The sequence below is a fragment of the Xiphophorus couchianus genome, chromosome 4, assembly GCF_001444195.1.
Source record: "Xiphophorus couchianus chromosome 4, X_couchianus-1.0, whole genome shotgun sequence".
Lineage (NCBI taxonomy): Eukaryota > Metazoa > Chordata > Actinopteri > Cyprinodontiformes > Poeciliidae > Xiphophorus > Xiphophorus couchianus.
The window spans coordinates 12359654-12381592 of NC_040231.1; the positions used below are offsets into that span (position 1 = coordinate 12359654).

The 21939-nt window shown below is 37.8% G+C and overlaps 3 protein-coding genes and 1 long non-coding RNA gene across 5 annotated transcripts; 3 read left to right on the forward strand and 1 right to left on the reverse strand.

Moving 5' to 3' along the window:
- The first annotated feature begins 1863 nt into the window (after positions 1-1863).
- On the forward strand, positions 1864-3624 carry LOC114143476 (anionic trypsin-2-like). Its single transcript, XM_028015552.1, has 6 exons — positions 1864-2073; positions 2295-2487; positions 2570-2755; positions 3072-3133; positions 3235-3362; positions 3456-3624. Exons 1-6 carry the CDS (start codon positions 2034-2036, stop codon positions 3603-3605), a joined length of 759 nt encoding a protein of 252 aa, XP_027871353.1. The 5' UTR covers positions 1864-2033; the 3' UTR covers positions 3606-3624.
- On the reverse strand, positions 3572-15317 carry LOC114143517 (uncharacterized). Its single transcript, XR_003595260.1, has 3 exons — positions 15132-15317; positions 12510-12514; positions 3572-3646 (listed from the first exon to the last, which is right to left on the reverse strand). It is a non-coding gene; the product is annotated as an uncharacterized LOC114143517 (long non-coding RNA).
- Positions 13471-20001, forward strand: LOC114143482 (cationic trypsin-like). Of its 2 annotated transcripts, XR_003595256.1 has the most exons (7): positions 13471-13580; positions 13793-13985; positions 14068-14253; positions 14562-14623; positions 14725-14849; positions 14943-15203; positions 19913-20001. XR_003595256.1 is itself a non-coding variant. In XM_028015559.1 (6 exons), the coding sequence occupies exons 1-6, from the start codon at positions 13541-13543 to the stop codon at positions 15090-15092; spliced, it is 756 nt and encodes a 251-aa protein (XP_027871360.1). In that variant the 5' UTR covers positions 13471-13540; the 3' UTR covers positions 15093-15292. The 2 variants fall into 2 exon arrangements, 1 of the variants encoding a protein (XP_027871360.1); XM_028015559.1 differs by lacking the exon at positions 19913-20001 and having other exon boundaries at positions 14943-15292.
- On the forward strand, positions 18240-19826 carry LOC114143472 (trypsin-like). Its single transcript, XM_028015549.1, has 6 exons — positions 18240-18292; positions 18505-18697; positions 18780-18965; positions 19272-19333; positions 19434-19558; positions 19652-19826. The coding sequence occupies exons 1-6, from the start codon at positions 18250-18252 to the stop codon at positions 19799-19801; spliced, it is 759 nt and encodes a 252-aa protein (XP_027871350.1). The 5' UTR covers positions 18240-18249; the 3' UTR covers positions 19802-19826.
- Positions 20002-21939: the final 1938 nt, after the last annotated feature.

Here is a 21939-nt window from a genome sequence, read left to right on the forward strand (position 1 = left end):
ATGAATCAGTTAACAAAGCTGCAGAGGTACAGAGATATGCATTTTATCACAAAATAACAGACAAGGAGAGACAAACAAACACAAAACACAGAGACAGACAAAGGCGCCCACGTGGAGAAAAATGGAAAAAAACTCTCTCTATTTTAGCGTTAGATGTAACTTTATACTGAGTAGGTGTTTCCTCACTTTAATATATGCAAAGAAGGCGTTCTGTTGTTCAACCAATCAGAGACCTGTTTCGGCCCCCAGAGAAATTTGTAACTCCCCTCATTATGGCTCAGCTCGAAGTGTGATTTGGTCTCTGTCAAACCTAAAAAAGGAGGGAAACCCCTTAATCCTGGGCGTACCACGCACGAATGTCCCCAGCACCGAAGTCCTGATATAAATCTCGCCGACTCCCCTGGAGTTTCTTCCTCCCACATTCCAGCTGCCGTTTCCATGGAGATGCTAATTTTATGGCTTTTGTGTGCTCTTAAGCAGACAGTGGAAGGCGTCTGCTTGTCTCCTTGGGCCTCTCTCTGGGTCACACAAAACCTGTTTTTCAAATAAGAATGCTTAATATACCTTTACACATGTTGTAAGTATTTTAGCACTAAAATAATCATTTTCCTTAACAGAACACAAGCCACTCAGGCAGCCAACATACACGGGGAGAAACGGTCACGCACACACACCTTAGCAGCACCATCAATCACGGGGCGCTTTTGGCTGCTCCTAGTGCACAAAGCGGGGAGAATGGTACTCCTTCCACCTCAGTCGGGCCAATGTCGCACCCCGAGTAGTCTGATCATCAGAAGCCGCTCGTAGGCTCTCTCTAATTTTGCAGCTTCATTGCAGCCAGCAGACCGTATCTCATCCGCCAAGCTGCAGGCCAGACTGACGCCTATCAGTCCCGTCAGATTGCAGGCCATGACCGACGCCTATCAGTCTCGCCGGACTGCAGGCCCCAACCGTCGCCTACCAGTCTCGCCGGACTGCAGGCCCCAACCGTCGCCTACCAGTCTCGCCGGACTGCAGGTCCCAACCGTCGCCTACCAGTCTCGCCGGACTGCAGGCCCCAACCGTCGCCTATCAGTTTCGTCAGACTGCAGGCCCGACCAACGTGGTGCGCCTATTAGACATCCGACTGCAGGCCTGCCAGGCCTCGGCACGGCTCCCTCTTTTGGGGGGAAGACTATCCTGAGCTCGCTGAGCATACCGCCTGCTCACGGCGATCCTCGGCTCACGGTCTCCTGCAGGGTCCGAGCGCCAAAGAAATTGTACCATTAAATCTCTTTAACTGCTACTTTCTTCTCTGTGTGAGTCTCTCCTGATTGAATTTGCATTTACAACAAATGCAAATGCTCTTCACCATGCAGCAGTGTAATTTTGTTCTTTTTCAAAATCAAAGTAGCAAACGTTTTTCTGCTTATCACAGCTCATCAATAAACAAAATTATTCTACTTTCGGGAGCAAAGGCATTTGTGAATTCTCGTAGATTGGAAACCAAACAGTCTTTCTTAAAAAAAACATTAACCTGAAAACAAAGACAAGGCGTTCTTTCTTCAGATAATCAGTTTTATTTTATCAAGTTTACAATCACATTTTCTCTTGTGAAAAACTCACTGCAAGCTTGTGCACTGCAAAAACAGAAAATTTACCAATTATTTTTAGTCTATATTCTAGTTCAAATCTCTCAGTTAACTTGAGATAAAGCAAAACTAATTTACAAGTAACTTTGCATGAAAATATAGGAGCTGCTTGTTTTGAGTCAATTCCTTAATATTTATGAAAATGTTATTGTTTCATTGGTTGATTATTTAAGTTATAAGAGGGAAAAATGTTTCATTATTAGTGAAAAAATCTGTCAATGGAACAAGAATGTTTTTCAAGTTTCTTTAGAACAATGAGATGTTAAAGTTTCTCTGTATGCAGATGACAGCGCAGATCAGTTTCTGTTCTGTGATTGGTGGCTTTCTTTCCAACAGGAAGTCATGAACAGAGTTTAAAAGCTGCTGCAGGACTGCAGACATTCACAGGAAGCTGGACCAGCAATGGCTCTGCTGAAGGTTCTGCTGCTGCTGCTGGGGCTGGGTGAGTCGGAAACACTGGAGACACTGGAGACACTTCCACTGGTTCCAGTGAGGCTGCTGCTCTCTGAGACTCTCAAACTTACTTCTGATTCTGTTTCAGACTGAAATTTCTTTGCATATAAACTGCGATGCTTTTTAATCTTTAACTGTTTATCCTTTTTCTGTTCTTGTTGCCATGTTTGCACCTGATTTCTGAGTAAAGTCCTCCTTTTTCTTCTTCAGGAGTTTCAGTGAACTCAGATGTTTCTCTGCAGAAGAGAATCATTGGAGGTCAAAACTGTAATGACACAAAGCGTCTTTATCATGTTCGGCTTGAGAGCAGCAATGATACTCGTATCACCTGCTGTGGAGGATCTCTGATCCACCCTCAGTGGATCCTGACTGCAGCTCACTGCTGGAAGTCAGAGCCAGGATGGTAGGAAAGAGACATGAAGACAGTTTTATCTGCAGATAACCAGGTTTTCTGTCTGTTCATTATAATCTAATATTTTATGCAGGACTAACGTAGCAGTGTTGAAAGTTCATCCACGGACTGCTGGGGAGCAGAGACAGCTGATCCGACAAGCTCCTGTGATTTATAGTCATAATTTCCAGCAGCATGACATCATGTTGCTGAAGCTTGAGACACCAGTAACAGATGTCCCACTTCCTCGGCTACCAGACCGCCGATATCGTCTTAGTAGGTAAGTCTTTCTCTGGTCAAAAACATGACTTCAGGTTTTCTGTCTCCACTCCTCCAGTCCTGCTGCCTCTGCTTCAGCACACCTGAGTCAGGTAATCAGGCCACCAGCAGAACCAGAACCTGTTTAGCTCAGGTGTGTTGGACCAGAGACACATGTAAAGGACGTAGGACACACTGAGGACTGGAGGTGGACACTCCTGTGTCAGTGGATGAAGCCCTTCATGGATTTATTTTCTGTTCTTTCATTGTTCTTCATAACAATTAATTTACTACATTGTTATCGTGTATTTTTACATTTTATACCTCTTGTGTTTTAGAGGCAGTGTTGTTCAGCTGGCAGGAGAGGGAACAACAACCACCGGCCCCAACAATCAACGATGTGAGAGAAATATCGAAGTTATGAGAATAAAATCTTTATTTCTGTCTCTACAGAGAAGGTTGAGTTAAAAACATGTTTATGATTCTCATGTTTCTCTACAGTAACCCCTGATGCTGCTATTCCACCACATCTTCAATGTGTCAACATGGAAGTTGTTGATGTTTCCCTCTTCGTGCCATTAACTGGGTCTATATTCCGTGCTAAAGCACCGAACAAGGATATCTGTTATATAAGTTTGTTTCTTCAATATCTCTCTGCAGCGATTAGAAGACTTTTCTGTTTTACAACATAAATAAATATATTGATATAAATATTTCTACAGGATGATGATGGTGGAGCAGCGATGCTCGGCAACAAGATTTATGGTGTGATTTCTTTTGGTGGAGTATACTACGCATGTCAGAGACCTGCTACAATCTTGGATGTGTGTGAATACAAGGACTGGATTAGAAGTATTACTGGGCGTAAATAAAACAGAAACAATTATGAAATAAAATTCTCATCAAATTTCCTCTCACATATAATTTTATAATTGTATGTTCAACAGTTTGATCCACATTTTTGTAGAATTAGAATAAATAAATATATTTGGTTTTCTCACCTGATCTTGACCTCCATAATGGAGCTTTCTCTGCATCAGAAATGAAAAATAAATCAATAAATGCATGAAAAAGAAACATTTCCTGGTTGATCGTCTTTATATTCATGGTTCAATTTGTTCAGTTGATATTTTCCCTGAACTGAGTCTAAAAACGTTTCATGGGTTTTACATCACATGAGGAGGAACACCAGAAGTAATTTATTTATTCAGTTTTTGTCTTTATTTTACATCAGAAATGAACATGCAGCATCTAAACTCTGCAGCTCTGGAGTTACTATTTCTGATTTAGTTCTAGAGAACTTTAAACTGCAACAGGACCAAAGAGCTGTGCACAAAAATAATGAAACAGAAGTCACATAATACAATTAACAAATAATAAAATCCTAATAATTTAAAAATAATCATCACATTTTTAATAAAGATACAAGAAATAAAAAGTTAAATAATTAAAATCATTTTAAAAGTCAATATCTGGAATGAAAGAAGTTTTAAGAAAATATTTAAAAACAGGTAAAACTCTTAAATATGTTCATTATGTAAAAATTGTAGAAAAATGTAAATAATTTACCAAAGAGAAACAGAAAATTCCAGCAAGAGCTGCAGGAATAGGGGCATTGTGTGGTGCATTGTGTGGCGCAGTGCTTACGGCGGCGCCTCACATACAGAGACTGTAGACCGAGGTGGTCTAGAGACCGACTCCTGTCCTTGGTTATTTTGGCCCATTCCTCACTGCCCCACTTCCCTCTTCCTGCCACTTCCTGTCAGATTGCTGTCAAATAAAGGCAACTAGTGCCAAAAATTTCCTCACAAAGAGAGAGAGATTTTAGAGTTTTAAAAATACATTTATTCACTCAGTAGTGATCCACAGGAACATTTAACACAACTTCAATTCAACACATTTATAAATGAAAGTTCACAATTATTCAAAGTAAATAAAACACCTTCATAATCCCAAATATTCTGAAAAATATTTCGTTCATCCATTCTTAGATAATATTTATATTCTAACATAACTCTTGCTCTAACCAAACTCTTAAAGACCTTTACACCATCAGTATTCTGTTCATTAACAATTTAAAATTTTCTACTCAAATAAATTGGAAGCTTTGCTTGACCAAGAAAAAAATTTAACAACCGCCCAATTTTCTTCTTTCTTTTGCCATATAAAAAAATCCAAAATAAAAGACTGTTCTGTGAAATTTTGTCCAAATGATTTTCAAATATCTCTTAGTAATGTAAATAAATCCATTATTCTGAAACATTGTACAAAACAATGAAAGATAGTTTCTCTTAATAAACAAAAGGGCCATTTATCTGAAACAGCAGGATTATTAGTAGAAACAAAAGCATGAACCACAATAGCACCATGCAAAATTCTCCATTGTAAATCACCAACATTTTTAGTCAATGGTGGCTTATAAACAACCCTCATACAGGTTTGACCTCAAAACCAACTTTAAAGAAATCTCTCCAAGGAGTATCTCTTTAATATTTTAACTTTACTTTGTTCAAAGCCTGAACACATTTCATATATATTATGTTTCCATTTACAGAAACCAAAAGTGTCCATTCATTTTTCTCTTTCTCTAAAAAAAGTCCAGGACATTCAAAGTTTTTCAACTGTGGCTTAAAACACAGCTTAAAGAAAAGATCTGCTTTATCAGGTGTTAGAAGTCCATCAAACCATCCCTTTATGAGTCTTTTTTCATCTTCTGATAACATTTGCTTAAACTTTGCAACATCATGCCTACAGTTTGCAAAGAGAGAATCTCCAATATTTGGGCCAAGGAAACAACACCATCCATTTCAGATCCAACAAGTTCAAGCAGATGTTTCAGCGTAACTACGCCTCTTTTCATCAACAGTTCAGAAATCATAGCCATATTGTCCCAAGCTGAACCAAAACGAGATCCCTTGAGGACAGGTTCCAATAATAACCAATTTAAAGAGATGCTCCAAGTCTCTTCTTTTTCACGAGGTTCCAAGATTTTAACACACCAACATAAAAAGGTGACAAACACTTTAAACTATATTTTGAGTGGTCAACAATAAATAAGGTTTCAACACAACCTAAATTACCAACTTTTGTAAAAAACATTCTGTAACTTGTCTCCACAAAACATTTTGATCACCATACAACAAACTCTAAAAACTGTAATCTGAAAGCCGCTTTCCTACTTTCTAAATGAATCAAACCTTGCCCACCCTCTTTCTTTGGTAAAAACAAAACACTCTGAGGGACCCAATGTAATCTGTCCCAAAAGGAATTTAAAATAATAGTCTGTAATTTCACCAAAAGACCTGGCGGGGGTTCTAGGACATATAAACGATGCCATAAAGTTGAAGCAACCAGATTATTAATAATTAGTGTACGGCCTCTGTAAGACAATCATGGTAAAAGCCAGTGCCATTTCTTTAACCTACAGTAAAACCTTCCCAATTTTTTATGACCTCCCACTTGATCTACTTGATCCCCCAAATAAACACCCAAATAACCATTTTTCGAACCCTTTAATTCATCAGGTAATTTAGGCTCTTTTTTTGTCCACTTACCAACTAACAAAGTTGTACTCTTGCTCCAATTAACTTTAAATGAAGAAATTCTACCAAAACACTCAATAATTTCAACTAAAGTAAGAACATTTGATACTTTCATCATCCCTGATCAGATTTCCTCCACTATGAACTACAGTAAGTCCAGTGTTGTATAAAGTACTGAAATCTCAGAGTCAAGTAAAAGTACAAGTACCTCTCCAAAATATGACTTTGGTAAAAGTCGAAGTCACTGACTGAAATGTTACTTGAGTAAAAGTCTTAAAGTATCTGAAACTTCTTGTACTTAAGTATGGAAAGTACTGTAAAAATGGATGTACTCAAGTAATGTAATGAAAAGTACAAGTAAAAAGTAAAACAAAGCAAATGCAGTTTGAATGACATTTTTTATATTTTGGTAAACTTGTCAAATACGTTTAAAATAATGTACACAACCAAGTGCAGGCAAAATTAAACCTGCTAATAGATATACCTGCAGGCATCATTTAGTTAAGAAAATTAGGTGCTTTACCTATAGCACAAGGTTAACTTAACCTGCTTTACAACTGAACCAGCTTCTTAGTATACCCTCCAGGACAGAAAATACAAAGTTTTTGTAAGCCTCAAGTTTTCCCTTCAAGTAAGGTCAGTGCTGAAAATGAGAAAAATAAATAGTACAGAAAATGCGGCCAACATGAAGAAAAAGAGCTGTTACGATTACTCTACTTCACAAATCAGTGAATCAGTCAATCCTACAGTCAGTAGGTGGTGCACACAACTGGTCATTATGCAAAAGAAAAAAAGAATTGGGAGGGAAATGCAGCTTATTGGCATCTGTAAACCTGGTTTTGAACTTGCATGCCTTTCCTATATTCGTTAAATTTAGTCTAAATTGCTATCGCTATGGCTTCTGTCCCCCTTGAACAGAGGAGTCTAGGTAGCCTGCTACAGTCAACATTAGGCCTAAGCTAAATACACCACGTGTGGAACTGAAACAATGCCAAACAAAGTTCATTTATGGTCAACGTTTCACAATACAGTAGTGTCTAGTGACCAAGCTATAGTTACTGAAACAGGAGGATTATAACCATTTCATAAGAAGTTACCTCGATGTGTTTCTTCAAGTTAGACGGGGAGTTTTTGTAAGATAGGATTTCCACATCTTCGGGCAGGAATAACATAAACTGCATGCGGTACGACGAATCTTTAACACCCACGAAAGAGTATATTGTGTTTAAATAAGGCCATGGGCTCTCATCACCAGCTGGTGGTTCCCCTGGAGCCGTGTCCGACGTAGTTGCAGTCGTTGTGGTCTCCGTCTCCTCCTCCATGTGGCTGCTGCTGATAGCGAGACTTGCTTTGTGTTTAATGGGAGAAGCGAAACAGGTGTATCCTATTGGAGGTGATGAACAAGCCCAGGCAAGCAGGCTGTTGCAGTCAATCAGTAGGTGGGGTCAAAACACTTTGTTTCTCTCTCTCACTTTTTTGTAACGAGTAACTAAACCACACATTGAAAATGTATCGGAGTAAAAGTACGCAATTAAGTTCGGAAATATAGTGAAGTAAAAGTGAAAGTCATCAAAAATGTTCATACTCCAGGAAAGTATGAAGTACTCCAAAATATACTTAAGTAAAGTAGTGAAGTATTTTTACTTCGTTACTATACAACACTGAGTAAGTCATCAACATCCATTTCTTCTTGTAATCCTTCTTGTGTAGTTGTGTGACTCTCTTTTCTACGGTGGCCGACAGGTGCAAATGCGCAGCAAAAGAGAAAACATGCAAACAAAAAAAAAACACGCGCACAAATTAAATGCGGCAAGCAAAAAGCGAATAAAATGCAGCAAACAAAAAAGAAGACACCCCCGAATAAAATGCAGCAAACAAAAAGAGAGACGCAAACAAAAAAGAAGACACCCCCAAATGAAATGCAGCAAACAAAAAGTGTTGAAAACGGAAGTGCTCCAGACCACTAGGGGGAGTCAAAGAAAATAGTATTCATTTCTATGGGACCAGATGCAAGATTCAGAGAAAGAAATTTGAAAGAAAGTAAAGGTATCTCTGAATCTTGCATCTGGAAAGTGTGATTATTGTGAGAAGTCTGAAACAATAGAGCATGTTATTTTAGAGTGTTGTAAGTATGAAGAAGAGAGAAGATGCATGCTGAGAGAGTGTGTAGGTATTAAAGAAAGGTTTAATTTAATAGAATTTTTGAGGAGAGATCTCGGGAGTAGACATATTCAAATAATTATTCGGTATCTTAAAAAAACAAAGCTATTTCATAGGATATGAGTAGAGCAAGTTGGGTGTGAATGTGTAAAGAATATCAAAGAGGGGTATATAAAGCTATAAGCAAGTTGGATAATATAAGCAGGTGTGTATGTGTGGGGGTATGTTTAATCAGGAGTTAATGGAGGGAAAAGGTAGAAAGTGAAAGTTTATAGACCATCTCGAACCACACTCCATACTGGTAAGTGGCGGTAATGCTACTGTAAGTTTGTTGCCAACCGCCAATAAATACCAAGAAGAAGAAGAAGAAGAAGAATCTTGCATCTGGTCCCATAGAAATGAATACTATTTTCTTTGACTCCCCCTGGTGGTCTGGAGCACTTCCGTTTTCAACACTTTTTGTTTGCTGCATTTCATTCGGGGGTGTCTTCTTTTTTGTTTGCGTCTCACTTTTTGTTTGCTGCATTTCATTCGGGGGTGTCTTCTTTTTTGTTTGCGTCTCTCTTTTTGTTTGCTGCATTTCATTCGGGGGTGTCTTTTTTGTTTGCTGCATTTTATTCGGGGGTGTCTTCTTTTTTGTTTGCTGCATTTTATTCGCTTTTTGCTTGCCGCATTTAATTTGTGCGCGTTTTTTTTTTGTTTGCATGTTTTCTCTTTTGCTGCGCATTTGCACCTGTCGGCCACCGTACTTTTCTCCCTTCAGCAGAAGGGGCATCCTCAATGTCACGTTCTGAAACATTCAACTGCTTTTGCTCTCCTACTGAAGTTCTTTCTCCAACACTAATTTCTTGAGCTCCCTCCCCAGCTGCATCCACTGAAGCTCCATTGACAGTATCCGCTGATGTCCCTGGCTCTGGGTTTTCGTTAACCTGAGCAGTTTCTTTTTGAACAATTAGGGCAATTACGAACTGAATAGCCCTCCTGGTTGCATCTAAAACACCTCATAGCTTCCGCTGTCGCAACAATAGTATAATCAAAGCAGTCAACCTTAAATTTCATCACTATGCTCAGTTCCTCAATTTCATGTTTGAGAATCATAAACACTTGTCTTCTAAATGAAACAACGTGTTTCAACTTTGCTGATTTGCAACCCGACGGGAGCGTTTTTATTGCTGACACGATCTGACTGTGGCGTGACAATTCCTTCAGCAAACACATCATCGCTGTTGAAATGTGGCAAATTAGACAGGATGATCTTTTTTTTTGCAGGGTTTGTTAAAGGGAAAACAGTAGTTTGAGTATTTCTCAAAACAATCCCCCTCTCAACTACACTGTTCACCTTGTAAATAGAGTCCAAAACCAAAACCACCGCATTATTCATCCTGGACGCCGCCTTCACACTTTCACACCCGACAAGTTCCCTAACAGCCAAACCACACTCCTCAACCAAAAATCCACTATGTTTAATAAATTGAAAAACTCCCCAAGACCAGTAAGTCATATTTATTTACCTGATTGAGAACACTTGCAACATTAATGTAACTTAAAAAGATATGGGAATCAGAATTAAACAATTGTTTCTCAGAGGAAGAGTGGGGTGCAGTAGTCAAACAAATGTTAAAGCCCATAAGGGATGCATGCTCCAAATTGATACAGTTCAAAATTCTGAAACAATTATATTGGACACCAATTAAATTATTGAGAGCTAGAATATGTAACTCTGATATTTGTTGGTGATGTAAACAAAGTCCGGGAGACATGCTTCATATATTCCCCATGTGTCCAAACCTAATTTCTTATTGGCAGGAGGTCATGGGAAAAATTAACAGCACCCTTAACTCCAACTTACTCTTGACACCTACATTGGGACTTCTTAACTTCTTAGATTATAAGGTCAAAATAAGTAAAAAAAGCACAATGGTTAAAAATAGCCCTCACCACGGCAAGGCGAGTCATATTAAGACACTGGAAAGGACAAAATATCCCTACCTATATAGAATGGTATGCGACACTTTTAGAGACCGCCTCTTACGAACGACTCATCCACAAGATAAAGACGGTCATGTGGTGGGTATCAGAGTACATGGGTACTGTTCTTAAAACCAGAAAAGAAAAGCTCAAGCACTATTGGTCCAGAATAAAAGATGTAGTGTGTGTGAACTTTTTACTTACATTATTTTATTTTTTAAATATGTTTTACTGTGACATTAGCAGTATTATACAATGACTTCAGTCTATAGAAATGAAGATTAAACTGCTCGAGGTGAACTTTGAGATCAACGCCACCTGTGGAAATGAGACAACTCTTCCTCAATGCAAGGGAGAGGTCGTATGCCCTGCATCAAGCAGCCCACCCTGGAATGCTCTGGGTGCCAAGCCGAAGCAAAAGTCTCACACCGTAGATCTGATGAGACAACTAACAGGGAGAACCCCTCACCTGGACAAATCAGCGTGGCTGGCTCTGAGCCAAAACCCACCTTCAACCTCAACACCTGCTCCACCAAAGAAAAATAAACAAGCAGCTGGAACCAAAACCGCTCCACCGACCCCGCTCCCAAGGACAAAGCGACCAGCCCGGGCCTCAAAACTTTCTGACTCCATGGGAATCCCACTGAAAAACAGATTTTCTGTACTCCTGCCTCAGCCTCTGAGTGAAACCTCACATTCAAATATCAACAATGAGGCAAGACCAACACATCCATTCCCCAAAGCTCCAAAGGACAAAGCGGCTACCAGGAAAATGAAAGGTATCCAAAATGTGCTTATTGTTGGAGATGAGGCAGTAAATGGAATCAGTCATGTGTGCAATCCCAAGAAAATGAGAGTGATTTCTTTTCCTGGTGACACTGTATCTGATTTACCACGCAAAGTTCTCTCTCTAACCACTGATCAGCCTGATATTGAGACTTTAGTTGTGCATGTTGGAGCCGACAATCTAGCAAAGCAGAAATCTGAGATTCTGAAAAAGGACTTTAATATTCTTCTGAACACTATGGGAAAATTAAAAATGACGTTATTTCTCAGTGGTCCAATTCTATCACCTCAATGGGGAGACAAAAAACACTCCAAGCTGGACATGATAAACAAATGGCTGATTAAAAGCTGCTCTGCCAGCTCAGTGACCTTTATCGATAACCTCTGGATCTATTGACAGCACTTTCACCTTTTTGGAAGAGGTGGACGCAATCTTAATAAACATGGGATAAAGCTACTCACTGAAAATCTTTCTCATTTTATCAACAAGGACAACAACGTGATCATCGCTTCAGAAGAACAGGCTCAAGGATGTCTGACTAGGATGAAACCCTCTGCATATCAGGAACAACCAGTTGAAAAAAAGCTGATACATCGACTGGAGACAGAGTGACTGGTTCCCTTCTTCCTTCCCCCCTCCCTCTCTGCTCCTCCACTCATTCACAGGATTCACAAAATACTTATGACGAAATGTCTTCTGGACTGGAGTTTCTTAAATTTACAGATGGAATGAATCAACAGGTTGTACTTGGGACGTCTCTCCTTAGCGCTCACGTAGAAGACCTCACTTCATTTAAGCCACCTGCCTCTGACTTCCCAGAGGATCCATCACTCTGCGTTTCTGAGGTCTGAGGCCGGGGTCCAGATTTTATCTTTACACCCGTCTTACTCCAGAATGTGTCTGGCCCCCCGGCACTGCAAAACAGGACATTACCTGTCTGGATCACTACAAGAAAATGTACAAGAAACATAAACATAAAATACAGCTGTTTTAATTCAAACCTCAGACTGATCCCCTGCCTAAAGGAACCTCAGACTGAAGAACTCTTGGCCTCCAAGTCACTTAAATTAGCTCTTTTAAATACAAAATCTCTCTGTGCTAAAGCTCTATTAATTAATGATTTCATCACTGAGCATAATATCGATGTTATGTTTCTGACAGAAACATGGTTGAATGACAATAATGAACCAATCGTACTAATTGAATCTGCACCTCCTAACTACAATTTCTTAAGTGAGAATAGAAAACATAAAAAAGGAGGAGGCGTGGCTTCAATATTTAAGGATACCGTAAATTATAATAAAATCTCTTTGGGTCACTTCACCTCTTTTGAATATCTTGGAATTGAGGTTAAAGGCCGCAAACGAACTTTGACAGTAACTCTATACAAAACTCCAACATTTGTGGAAAATTTCTTTACTGACTTGAATGAGCTTCTACAGTATCTCTCATATGTATTGACTATGATTGTTTAATAATTGTCGGTGATTTAAACATTCATATTTGGTCCCTAACCAAAACTCAATTCACAAGTCCTAAACCTGACCCCTGACCCAAAGACAACGTTTCCCCTTGTGGGGACCAGGCTTCAGTCCCCACAACGTAGTATGTATCAGGAAAATGGTCCCCACAAGGTATTACAAACAAACACACACAAACAGAAAGAGAAGACGACTCTATATAAACACAGCTTCAATCACTCGTAATATCAACATGGCGTTTTTAGCATGGTTAAATAAAGTATGTATTTTTAATCCAAAATATTTAAAAAGGGCAAAATAGCCCCCTTTAAATATGTTAAATATGTTAATGTGTGTGATTTTATACTTCTATCATATTTGGAAACAATGTATTTTGTTCACTTGATTGACGCCAAGCAATGGGGCTTTCTTGTTTACAGTAACAAACTAAAGCGTTTTCAACCACCTGTCATGTAAACTTAAAACATAAAGTAACAGAGCATCTTGAGGAAAGCCAATTTTAAATAATTGAAATAGAGCTTACCGTAATCTTGGACGATATAAAACGGACAGAATTTCCACAGGTGGGATGTTTTTATGCTGACGTCAGAACAGGTGATGTGACATCTGTATGTGCACTGCCACAAGGGAGGACGGATTGATGGGGAGCACAGACAGTCAGAACAGCAATCAAGACGATTCTTTGCATTTTACAAAGTAAACATCCTAATTAAATCCGAAATGCACTATTTATTCTTTAGTTTTTTTTTCTCTGCTGAACGGATTAAATAAAATTTAGTGATTGGTGGCTTTCTTTCTAGCAGGAAGTTGTACACAGTGTTTAAAAGCTGCTGCAGGACTGCAGACATTCACAGGAAGCTGGACCAGCAATGGCTCTGCTGAAGGTTCTGCTGCTGCTGCTGGGACTGGGTGAGTTGGAGACACTGGAAACACTTCCACTGGTTCCAGTAAGGCTGCTGCTCTCTGTGATTCACAAACTTCCCTCTGATTCTGTTTCAGACTGAAACTTCTTTGCATATAAACTGTGATGCTTTATAATCTTTAACTGTTTATTCTTTTTCTGTTCCAGCTGCCATGTTTGCACCTGATTTCTGAGTAAAGTCCTCCTTTTTCTTTTTCAGGTGTTTCAGTGAACTCAGATGTTTCTCTGCAGAAGAGAATCATTGGAGGTCAAAACTGCCATGACACGGAGCGTCTTTATCATGTTCGGCTGGAGAGCAGCAATGGTACTCATATGAAGCGCTGTGGAGGATCTCTGATCCACCCTGAGTGGATCCTGACTGCAGCTCACTGCTGGAAGTCAGAGCCAGGATGGTAGGAAAGAAACATAAAGACAGTTTTATCTGCAGATGATCAGGTTTTCTGTCCGTTCATTATCATCTAATATTTTCTGCAGGACTAATGTAGCAATGGTAAAAGTTCATCCACGGACTGCTGGCGAGCAGCGACAGATGATCCAACAATCTCCTGTGATTTATATTATCCACCGCCAGAAGCATGACATCATGTTACTGAAACTTCAGACACCAGTAACAGATGTCCCAGTTGCTCGGCTACCAGACTGCAGGTATCGTCTTAAAAAGTAAGTTTTTCTCTGATCAAAAACATGACTTCAGGTTTTCTGTCTCCACTCCTCCAGTCCTGCTGCCTCTGCTTCAGCACACCTGAGTCAGGTAATCAGGAAACCAGCAGAACCAGAACCTGTTTAGCTCAGGTGTGTTGGACCAGAGACACATGTAAAGGACGCAGGACACACTGAGGACTGGAGGTGGACACTCCTGTGTCAGTGGATGAAGTTCAGATTTCTTTTCTGTTCTTTCATTGTTCTTCATAATAATTAATTTTCTACATTGTTATCGTGTATTTTTACATTTTATTCTTGTGTTTTAGAGGCGATGTTGTTCAGCTGGCAGGAGAGGCAGCAACAACAGCCGGCCCCAATAATCAGCGAGGTGAGATAAATATTGAAGTTATGAGAATAAAATCTTTGTTTCTGTCTCTACAGAGAAGGTTGATTTAAGAACATTTTTATGACTCTCATGTTTCTCTACAGTAATCAGTGCTGCTATTCCAGCACACCTTCAATGTGTCGACATGGAAGTTGTTGGTGTTTACCTCTTCTTGCCGTTAAGTGGGTCTATATTCCATGTTAAAGCTCCGAACAAGGATGTATGCAATGTAAGTTTGTTTCTTGAATATCTCTCTGCAGCGATTAGAAGACTTTTCTGCTTAACAACTTAAATAAATATATTGATATACATTTTTCTACAGGGCGACTCTGGTGGAGCAGCGATGCTCGGTGACAAGATTTATGGTGTGATTTCTTTTGGTGGAGTATACTACGCATGTCAGAGACCTGCTACAATCTTGGATGTGTGTGAATACAAGGGCTGGATTAGAAGAAAAACTGGGCTTAAATAAACTATCATGAAATAAAATTCTCATTAAATTTCCTCTCACATATAATTTTATAATTGTATCTTCATCAGTTTGATCCACATCTTAGTAGAATTAGAATAAATAAATATATTTGTTTTTCTCACCTGATCTTGACCTCCATAATGGAGCTTTCTCTGCACATCAGAAATGAAAAATAAATCAATAAATGCATGAAAAAGAAACATTTCCTGGTTGATCGTCTTTATATTCATGGTTCAATTTGTTCAGTTGATATTTTCCCTGAACTGAGTCTAAAAACGTTTCATGGGTTTTACATCACATGAGGAGGAACATCAGAAGTAATTTATTTATTCAGTTTTTGTCTTTATTTTACATCAGAAATGAACATGCAGCATCTAAACTCTGCAGCTCTGGAGTTACTCTTCCTGATTTATTTCTAGAGAACTTTAAACTGCAACAGGACCAAAGAGCTGTGCACAAAAATAATGAAACAGAAGTCACATAATACATTTAACAAATAATAAAATCCTATTAATTTAAAATAACACATTTTTAATAAAGATACATGAAATAAAAAGTTAAATAATTAAAAACAATTTAAAAGTAAAAATCTGGAATGAAAGAAGTTTTAAGGAAATATTTAAAAACAGGTAAAACTAATAAACATGTTTATTATGTAAAACTTCTCAGAAAATACAATGTGGTTTTCAGAAGTTTAAACATGACAGAAGTTCTTTGTAAATTTTATCGTAACATCTGGAAAAAGAAAAAAAGATGTCTGTAATAGGGGTTGCACCGACTACCCGACTAGTCAGTTCTTTACAATGTCTTTTTACGGCCAGTCGACTAGTCGCAATCACGTGACAAAACTAATTTTTTCAAGAAAATGAAATAAGGCCAACTAGATGAGTTTGTCAGACATCTCAATTTGTAGAAAAATGTAAATAATTTACCAAAGAGAAACAGAAAATTCCAGCAAGAGCTGCAGGAATAGGGGCATTGTGTGGTGCATTGCATGGCGCAGTGCTTAGGGCGGCGCCTCACATACAGAGACTGTAGACCGAAGTGGTCTAGAGACCGACTCCTGTCCTCGGGTATTTTGGCCCATTCCTCACTGCCCCACTTCCCTCTTCCTGCCACTTCCTGTCGGAACACAACTTCAAATTAACACATTTATAAATGAAAGTTCACAATTATTCAAAGTAAATAAAACACCTTCATAATCCCAAATATTCTGAAAAATATTTAGTTAATCCATTCTTAGATAATATTCATATTCTAACCAAACTCTTAAAGACCTTTACACAATCAGTACATTATATAACATATGAGGTGAAATTACTATTATTAAAGGATCTCAGTAATTTAAGTAAAAAAAGTTAAACATATATTACAAAGATTCATTGTACAGGTAGGGATTGAAACTGATTACTTTCATTAATCTTGATGAAATGGATTAGAGTTAATAATGAGCTAAACTTCTTCAAACGTTCATAAATCTGAGTATTAGAAAAGACTAACAAGAAATTACCTTTAATATGACATTACAAGCCTACAGAAAGTGATGTTGACTTGGTTTACTGTTCTGTAAAAACACAAAATCTTACCAAATTGTTTTGGTCTAGTTTCCAGTGCAAATGTCTTAGCTCACTTGAAATATGACATCAACAAGTAACTTTTTAGCATCAAATAAGAGTTTGTTTAAAGTGAATAATTCCTCAAAATTGGTTTTAAAAAAAGTACTAGATCCACTGGCAGATTATTTCAGTTAAAACTCGTACATTTTTGCCAATATTAAGGAATCATTTGCTTAAAAGAAACTCCTCCATCTTGCTGAAAAGTTAGATTTGTCTATTTCAAGTCTACTAAGATATTTGTATTAGAAACTGGACTAAAAATGGTGGAAATTGGTGCATTTGCAGTGTGAGGTGATGGATTTCTGTTTTTATTATCCTGCTGTTTTTTCAAAATCAAAACTAAACTGCAGTGTTTCACACATGGCGATCATGAAAACGGAATGGATGACTAGCATGTAGGCTAACATGTAGACTTGATCACATTTTGAAAACCTCTGAGCTTCACTGAATATCAAGTTTTATATTTTGTCGTTTATTATGTAATGATTGATTGGAACATGTCATGTTTATTTCAAAGCTGATTGAGAGTAACATTTGCTTTTGATTAATATTTTAAATGTTGTGGCACAGTTTGAGTCTTTTGCTAAGAAAATGTGTCACTTTGACTTTAAGTCCTGCTGTTCAGCCTCTTGTGTTCACAAATGTATCAAAGCAATCAAGAAAAACAGTAAAAGCAAAGAATCATGGGTGATGAAAGAGGTCTGTGTCTTTATTAAAAAGAATCACATTGGTTAAAATTTTACCATAGTTTTCTTTTAAATGTGTTTTAAAAATCTGAATTGTTTTCATTTAATTAGGTGAATTTCTGTGAGTTGAAATTTTTTGTAGTAATTTTGCATTTACAACAAATGCAAAAGCTCTTCACCACCCAACACTGTAATATTGTTCTTTTTCAATATAAAAGAAGCAAACCCTTTTCTGTATATAGAGGATCATTTTCACAGCTCATTAATAAACATAATGATTCTAGTCTTTAGTCAAAGGCAGATGTGAATTCTTGTATATTGGAAACCAAACAGATTTTTCTTAAAACAAGGACGAGTCGCTCTTTCTTCAGATAATTAGTTTTTTTTTTCATCATGTTGCAATCAAGTTTTCTCTTTAGCAAAACTCACTGCAAGCTTGTGCACTGCAAAAACAGAACATTTCCCAATTATTTTTAGTCTATTTTCTACTGCAAATCTCTCAGTTAATTTTAGATAAAGCAAAACTAACTTACAAGGAACTTTGAGGCAAAATATGTTAGCTGCTTGTTTTGAGTCAATTCCTTAATATCGATGAAAAAGTTCTAGTTTCATTTGCTGATTAGTCAAGTAATTATAGGAGGAAATGTTTTGTTATTAATGAAATAATCTGTCAATGGAACAAAAACTCTTCAAGTTTCTTTAGAACGATGAGATGTTAAAGTTTCTCTGTATGCAGATGACAGCACGGATCAGATTCTGTTCTGTGATTGGTGGCTTTCTTTCCAGCAGGAAGTCATGAACTGAGTTTAAAAGCTGTTGCAGCCCTTCCGATATTCACAGGAAGCTGGACCAGCAATGGCTCTGCTGAAGGTTCTGCTGCTGCTGGGGCTGGGGCTGGGTGAGTCGGAAACATTGGAGACACTTCCACTGGTTCCATTGAGGCTGCTGCTCTCTGTGATTCTCAAACTTCTCTCTGTTTCTGTTTCAGGCTGAAACATCTTTGCATATAAACTGTGATGCTTTTTAATCTTTAACTGTTTATCCTTTTTCTGTTCTTGTTGCCATGTTTGCTCCTGATTTCTGAGTAAAGTCCTCCTTTTTCTTCTTCAGGTGTTTCAGTGAACTCAGATGTTTCTTTGCAGAAGAGAATCATTGGAGGTCAAAACTGCCATGACACGGAGCGTCTTTATCATGTTCGGCTAGAAAGCAGCAATGGAACTGATATGAGCCGCTGTGGAGGATCTCTGATCCACCCTGAGTGGATCCTGACTGCAGCTCACTGCTGGAAGTCGGAGCCAGGATGGTAGGAAAGAAACATGAAGACAGTTTTATCTGCAGATGATCAGGTTTTCTGTCTGTTCATTATAATCTAATATTTTATGCAGGACTAACGTAGCAGTGTTGAAAGTTCATCCACGGACTGCTGGGGAGCAGAGACAGATGATTCGACAAGCTCCTGTGATTTATAGTCGTAATTTCCAGCACCATGACATCATGTTGCTGAAGCTTGAGACACCAGTAACAGATGTCCCACTTCCTCGGCTACCAGACCGCAGGTATCGTCTTGGTAGGTAAGTCTTTCTCTGATCAAATACATGACTTCAGGTTTTCTGTCTTCACTCCTCCAGTCCTGCTGCCTCTGCTTCAGCACACCTGAGTCAGGTAATCAGGCCACCAGCAGAACCAGAACCCATTTAGCTCAGGTGTGTTGGACCAGAGACACATGTAAAGGACGCAGGACACACTGAGGACTGGAGGTGGACACTCCTGTGTCAGTGGATGAAGCCCTTCATGGATTTATTTTCTGTTCTTTCATTGTTTTGAACAATACATTTTCTACATTATCTTTTATTTTTACTTTTATTCTTGTGTTTTAGAGGCGATGTTGTTCAGCTGGCAGGAGAGGGAGCAACAACAACCGGCCCCAATAATCGGCGATGTGAGAGAAATATTGAAGTTATGAGAATAAAATCTTTGTTTCTGTCTCTACAGAGAAGGTTGAGTTAAGGACATTTTATGATTCTCATGTTTCTCGACAGTAATTGGTGCTGCTATTCCACCACATCTTCAATGTGTCGACATGGAAGTTGTTGGTCCTTCCCGCTCCGTGCCGTTAAGTGGGTCTATATTCCGTATTGAAGCACCAAACAAGGATATCTGTTATGTAAGTTTGTTTCTTGAATATCTTTCTGCAGCGATTAGAAGACTTTTCTGTTTTACAACATAAATAAATATATTGATATAAATTTTTCTACAGGGCGACGATGGTGGAGCAGCGATGCTCAGCGACAAGATTTATGGTGTGATTTCTTTTGGTGGACCACGCTACGCATGTCAGAGACCAGCCGCATTCTTGGATGTGTGTGAATACAAGGAGTGGATTAGAAGAATTACTGGGCGTAAATAAAACATAAACTATCATGAAATAAAATCCTTATAACATTTTCTTTCACATGTAATTTTATCTTCATCAGTTTGATCCACATGTTTGTAGAATTAGAATAAATCAATAGTTTAGTTTTTTCTCACCTGATCTTGACCTCCCTAATGGAGCTTTCTCTTCACCTCAGAAATGAAAAATAAATCAATAAATGCATGAAAAAGAAACATTTCCTGGCTGATCGTCTTTACATTCATGGTTCAGTTTGTTCACTTGATATTTTCCCTGAACTGAGTCTAAAAACGTGACATGAGTTTTTATTCACATGAAGAGGAACACCAGAAGTAATTTATTTATTCAGTTTTTGTCTTTATTTTACATCAGAAATGAACATGCAGCATCTAAATTCTGCAGCTCTGGAGTTACTCTTCCTGATTTAGTTCTAGAGAACTTTAAACTGCAACAGGACCAAAGAGCTGTGCACAAAATTAATGAAACAGAAGTCACATAATACACTTTACAAATAATAAAATCCTAATAATTTAAAAATAATCATTTTTAATAGAGATACAAAGAAATAAAAAGCTAAATAATTAAAAACATTTTAAAAGTCAATCTGGAATGAAAGACGTTCTAAGAAAAATATTTAAAAACACGTCAAACTAATTAATGGTAGCTTCTGGTTGCCACAAATTTGACATAAAAATGATTGAAAACATTCCTCTTTTGCAGTTAAAGTGTCATTGCTGATTTATAATTTTTAAATTTAGAACGTTTTGTTGTGTTACATAAAGCTATAAAAAAGAATGATCTTAAACACATTAAGAGAAACATTAAAATCTAAATTACATGGTAATAATGTAAAACTTTTCAGAAATTACAATTTGATTTTCAAAAATTTATACATGACAGAAGTTCTTTGTAAATTTTATAGCACATCTGGAAAACAAGTTTTTATTTGAAATTATACACAAGCATCTGATCCAAGCAAACTCTTTTTTTCGCACATTAATAAGTTGTCTGACAGTCATAACACACCATTCAAAATGTGTAACCAAACAGCACAGGTCATTGAACCTGAAATGACATCATAAAACTTATTAATATGCTATTTACGAATATATACAGATACACACACTACCATAAAAGAGGACGGATTGATGGGGAGCACAGGTAGTCAGAACAACAATCAAGACGATTCTTTGCATTTTACAAAATAAACTTCCTGATTAAATCCAAAATGCACTATTTATTCTTAATTTTTTTCTCCCTCTTCTGAATGGATTAAATAAAATTTAACAACATTGTCATTCTCAAAAGACGACTGCTACAGTTTTAGATATATAATCTAAAACTGTCCCAACCATTTTTTGGGCTCCTGAATGTCTGGAGGCCCCTACCAGCAGCTACTGAGTTTTCTTTTTCTTGATTTCTCAGTCTTATAATTCTAGATCTCAGAGGTGCTAACATAGAAAAATGACAGAGTTAACCCCTCTGAGCTTTCTTGATCTTTAAAACAGTCTGCAGCCAAGTTGTTATAGAGGTTAAACAGTCAGATATTAAGGTTTATTTAGTAAAATAGCAGCAAATTTACTTATTTCATAACTTCATAACCAGAGACCTTCTCTCCTCTGGTCTGTTTAACAACTTCAGTCTCAGATCAACTCAGCCCTCCAGGACTGTCAGCAGCAGAAACAGCAACATTAAACCTATCAGGGAAACATAAACTACATTTGTTTTGCATTGTCCCCAATTGATGACAGTGATATAGTATGATCTGATTAAATATTAGATTCTTGACAAATATGGGTTGTTGCTATGTTGTTGTACAATATTTTAAGATCTTGTTCAGTGTGCCCCTTTTTAACTTTGAGCCCTTGTCCCTCCAAAGGTCTCTGCACGGCCCTGAGTGCATGTGAGCAGATAAAACAGAGAAAAGACAAAGAGTCCTTTTGTCCATAACAGAGTGTTCCTTATGAATTTCTTGTCTATAAAATTGTAAGATTCATAGTTTCTTTTACAAAGGACATTTGGTTCCATGAGTCTTTTTGCTTTTCACAATGGAGCATTAAGGGTTTTTTTCTATTTATGTTTGTCCTTAACTTGATCTTTGTTAGCACATTAGCTCCACTTTACAGCAAACTAACTTTTAGCTAAATAAAACT

Excerpts from the sequence above, each read along its gene's own strand:
- LOC114143476 (XM_028015552.1), top strand. The coding sequence starts at position 2,034 with ATGGCTCTGCTGAAGGTTCTGCTGCTGCTGCTGGGGCTGG. Across the intron at positions 3,134-3,234 it reads CGGCCCCAACAATCAACGAT|TAACCCCTGATGCTGCTATT; the intron begins GTGAGAGAAATA and ends GTTTCTCTACAG. Across the intron at positions 3,363-3,455 it reads CGAACAAGGATATCTGTTAT|GATGATGATGGTGGAGCAGC; the intron begins ATAAGTTTGTTT and ends ATATTTCTACAG.
- LOC114143482 (XM_028015559.1), top strand. The coding sequence starts at position 13,541 with ATGGCTCTGCTGAAGGTTCTGCTGCTGCTGCTGGGACTGG. Across the intron at positions 13,581-13,792 it reads GCTGCTGCTGCTGGGACTGG|GTGTTTCAGTGAACTCAGAT; the intron begins GTGAGTTGGAGA and ends TTTCTTTTTCAG. Across the intron at positions 14,624-14,724 it reads CGGCCCCAATAATCAGCGAG|TAATCAGTGCTGCTATTCCA; the intron begins GTGAGATAAATA and ends GTTTCTCTACAG.
- LOC114143472 (XM_028015549.1), top strand. The coding sequence starts at position 18,250 with ATGGCTCTGCTGAAGGTTCTGCTGCTGCTGGGGCTGGGGCTGG. Across the intron at positions 18,698-18,779 it reads TGGAAGTCGGAGCCAGGATG|GACTAACGTAGCAGTGTTGA; the intron begins GTAGGAAAGAAA and ends TATTTTATGCAG. Across the intron at positions 18,966-19,271 it reads CGCAGGTATCGTCTTGGTAG|AGGCGATGTTGTTCAGCTGG; the intron begins GTAAGTCTTTCT and ends CTTGTGTTTTAG.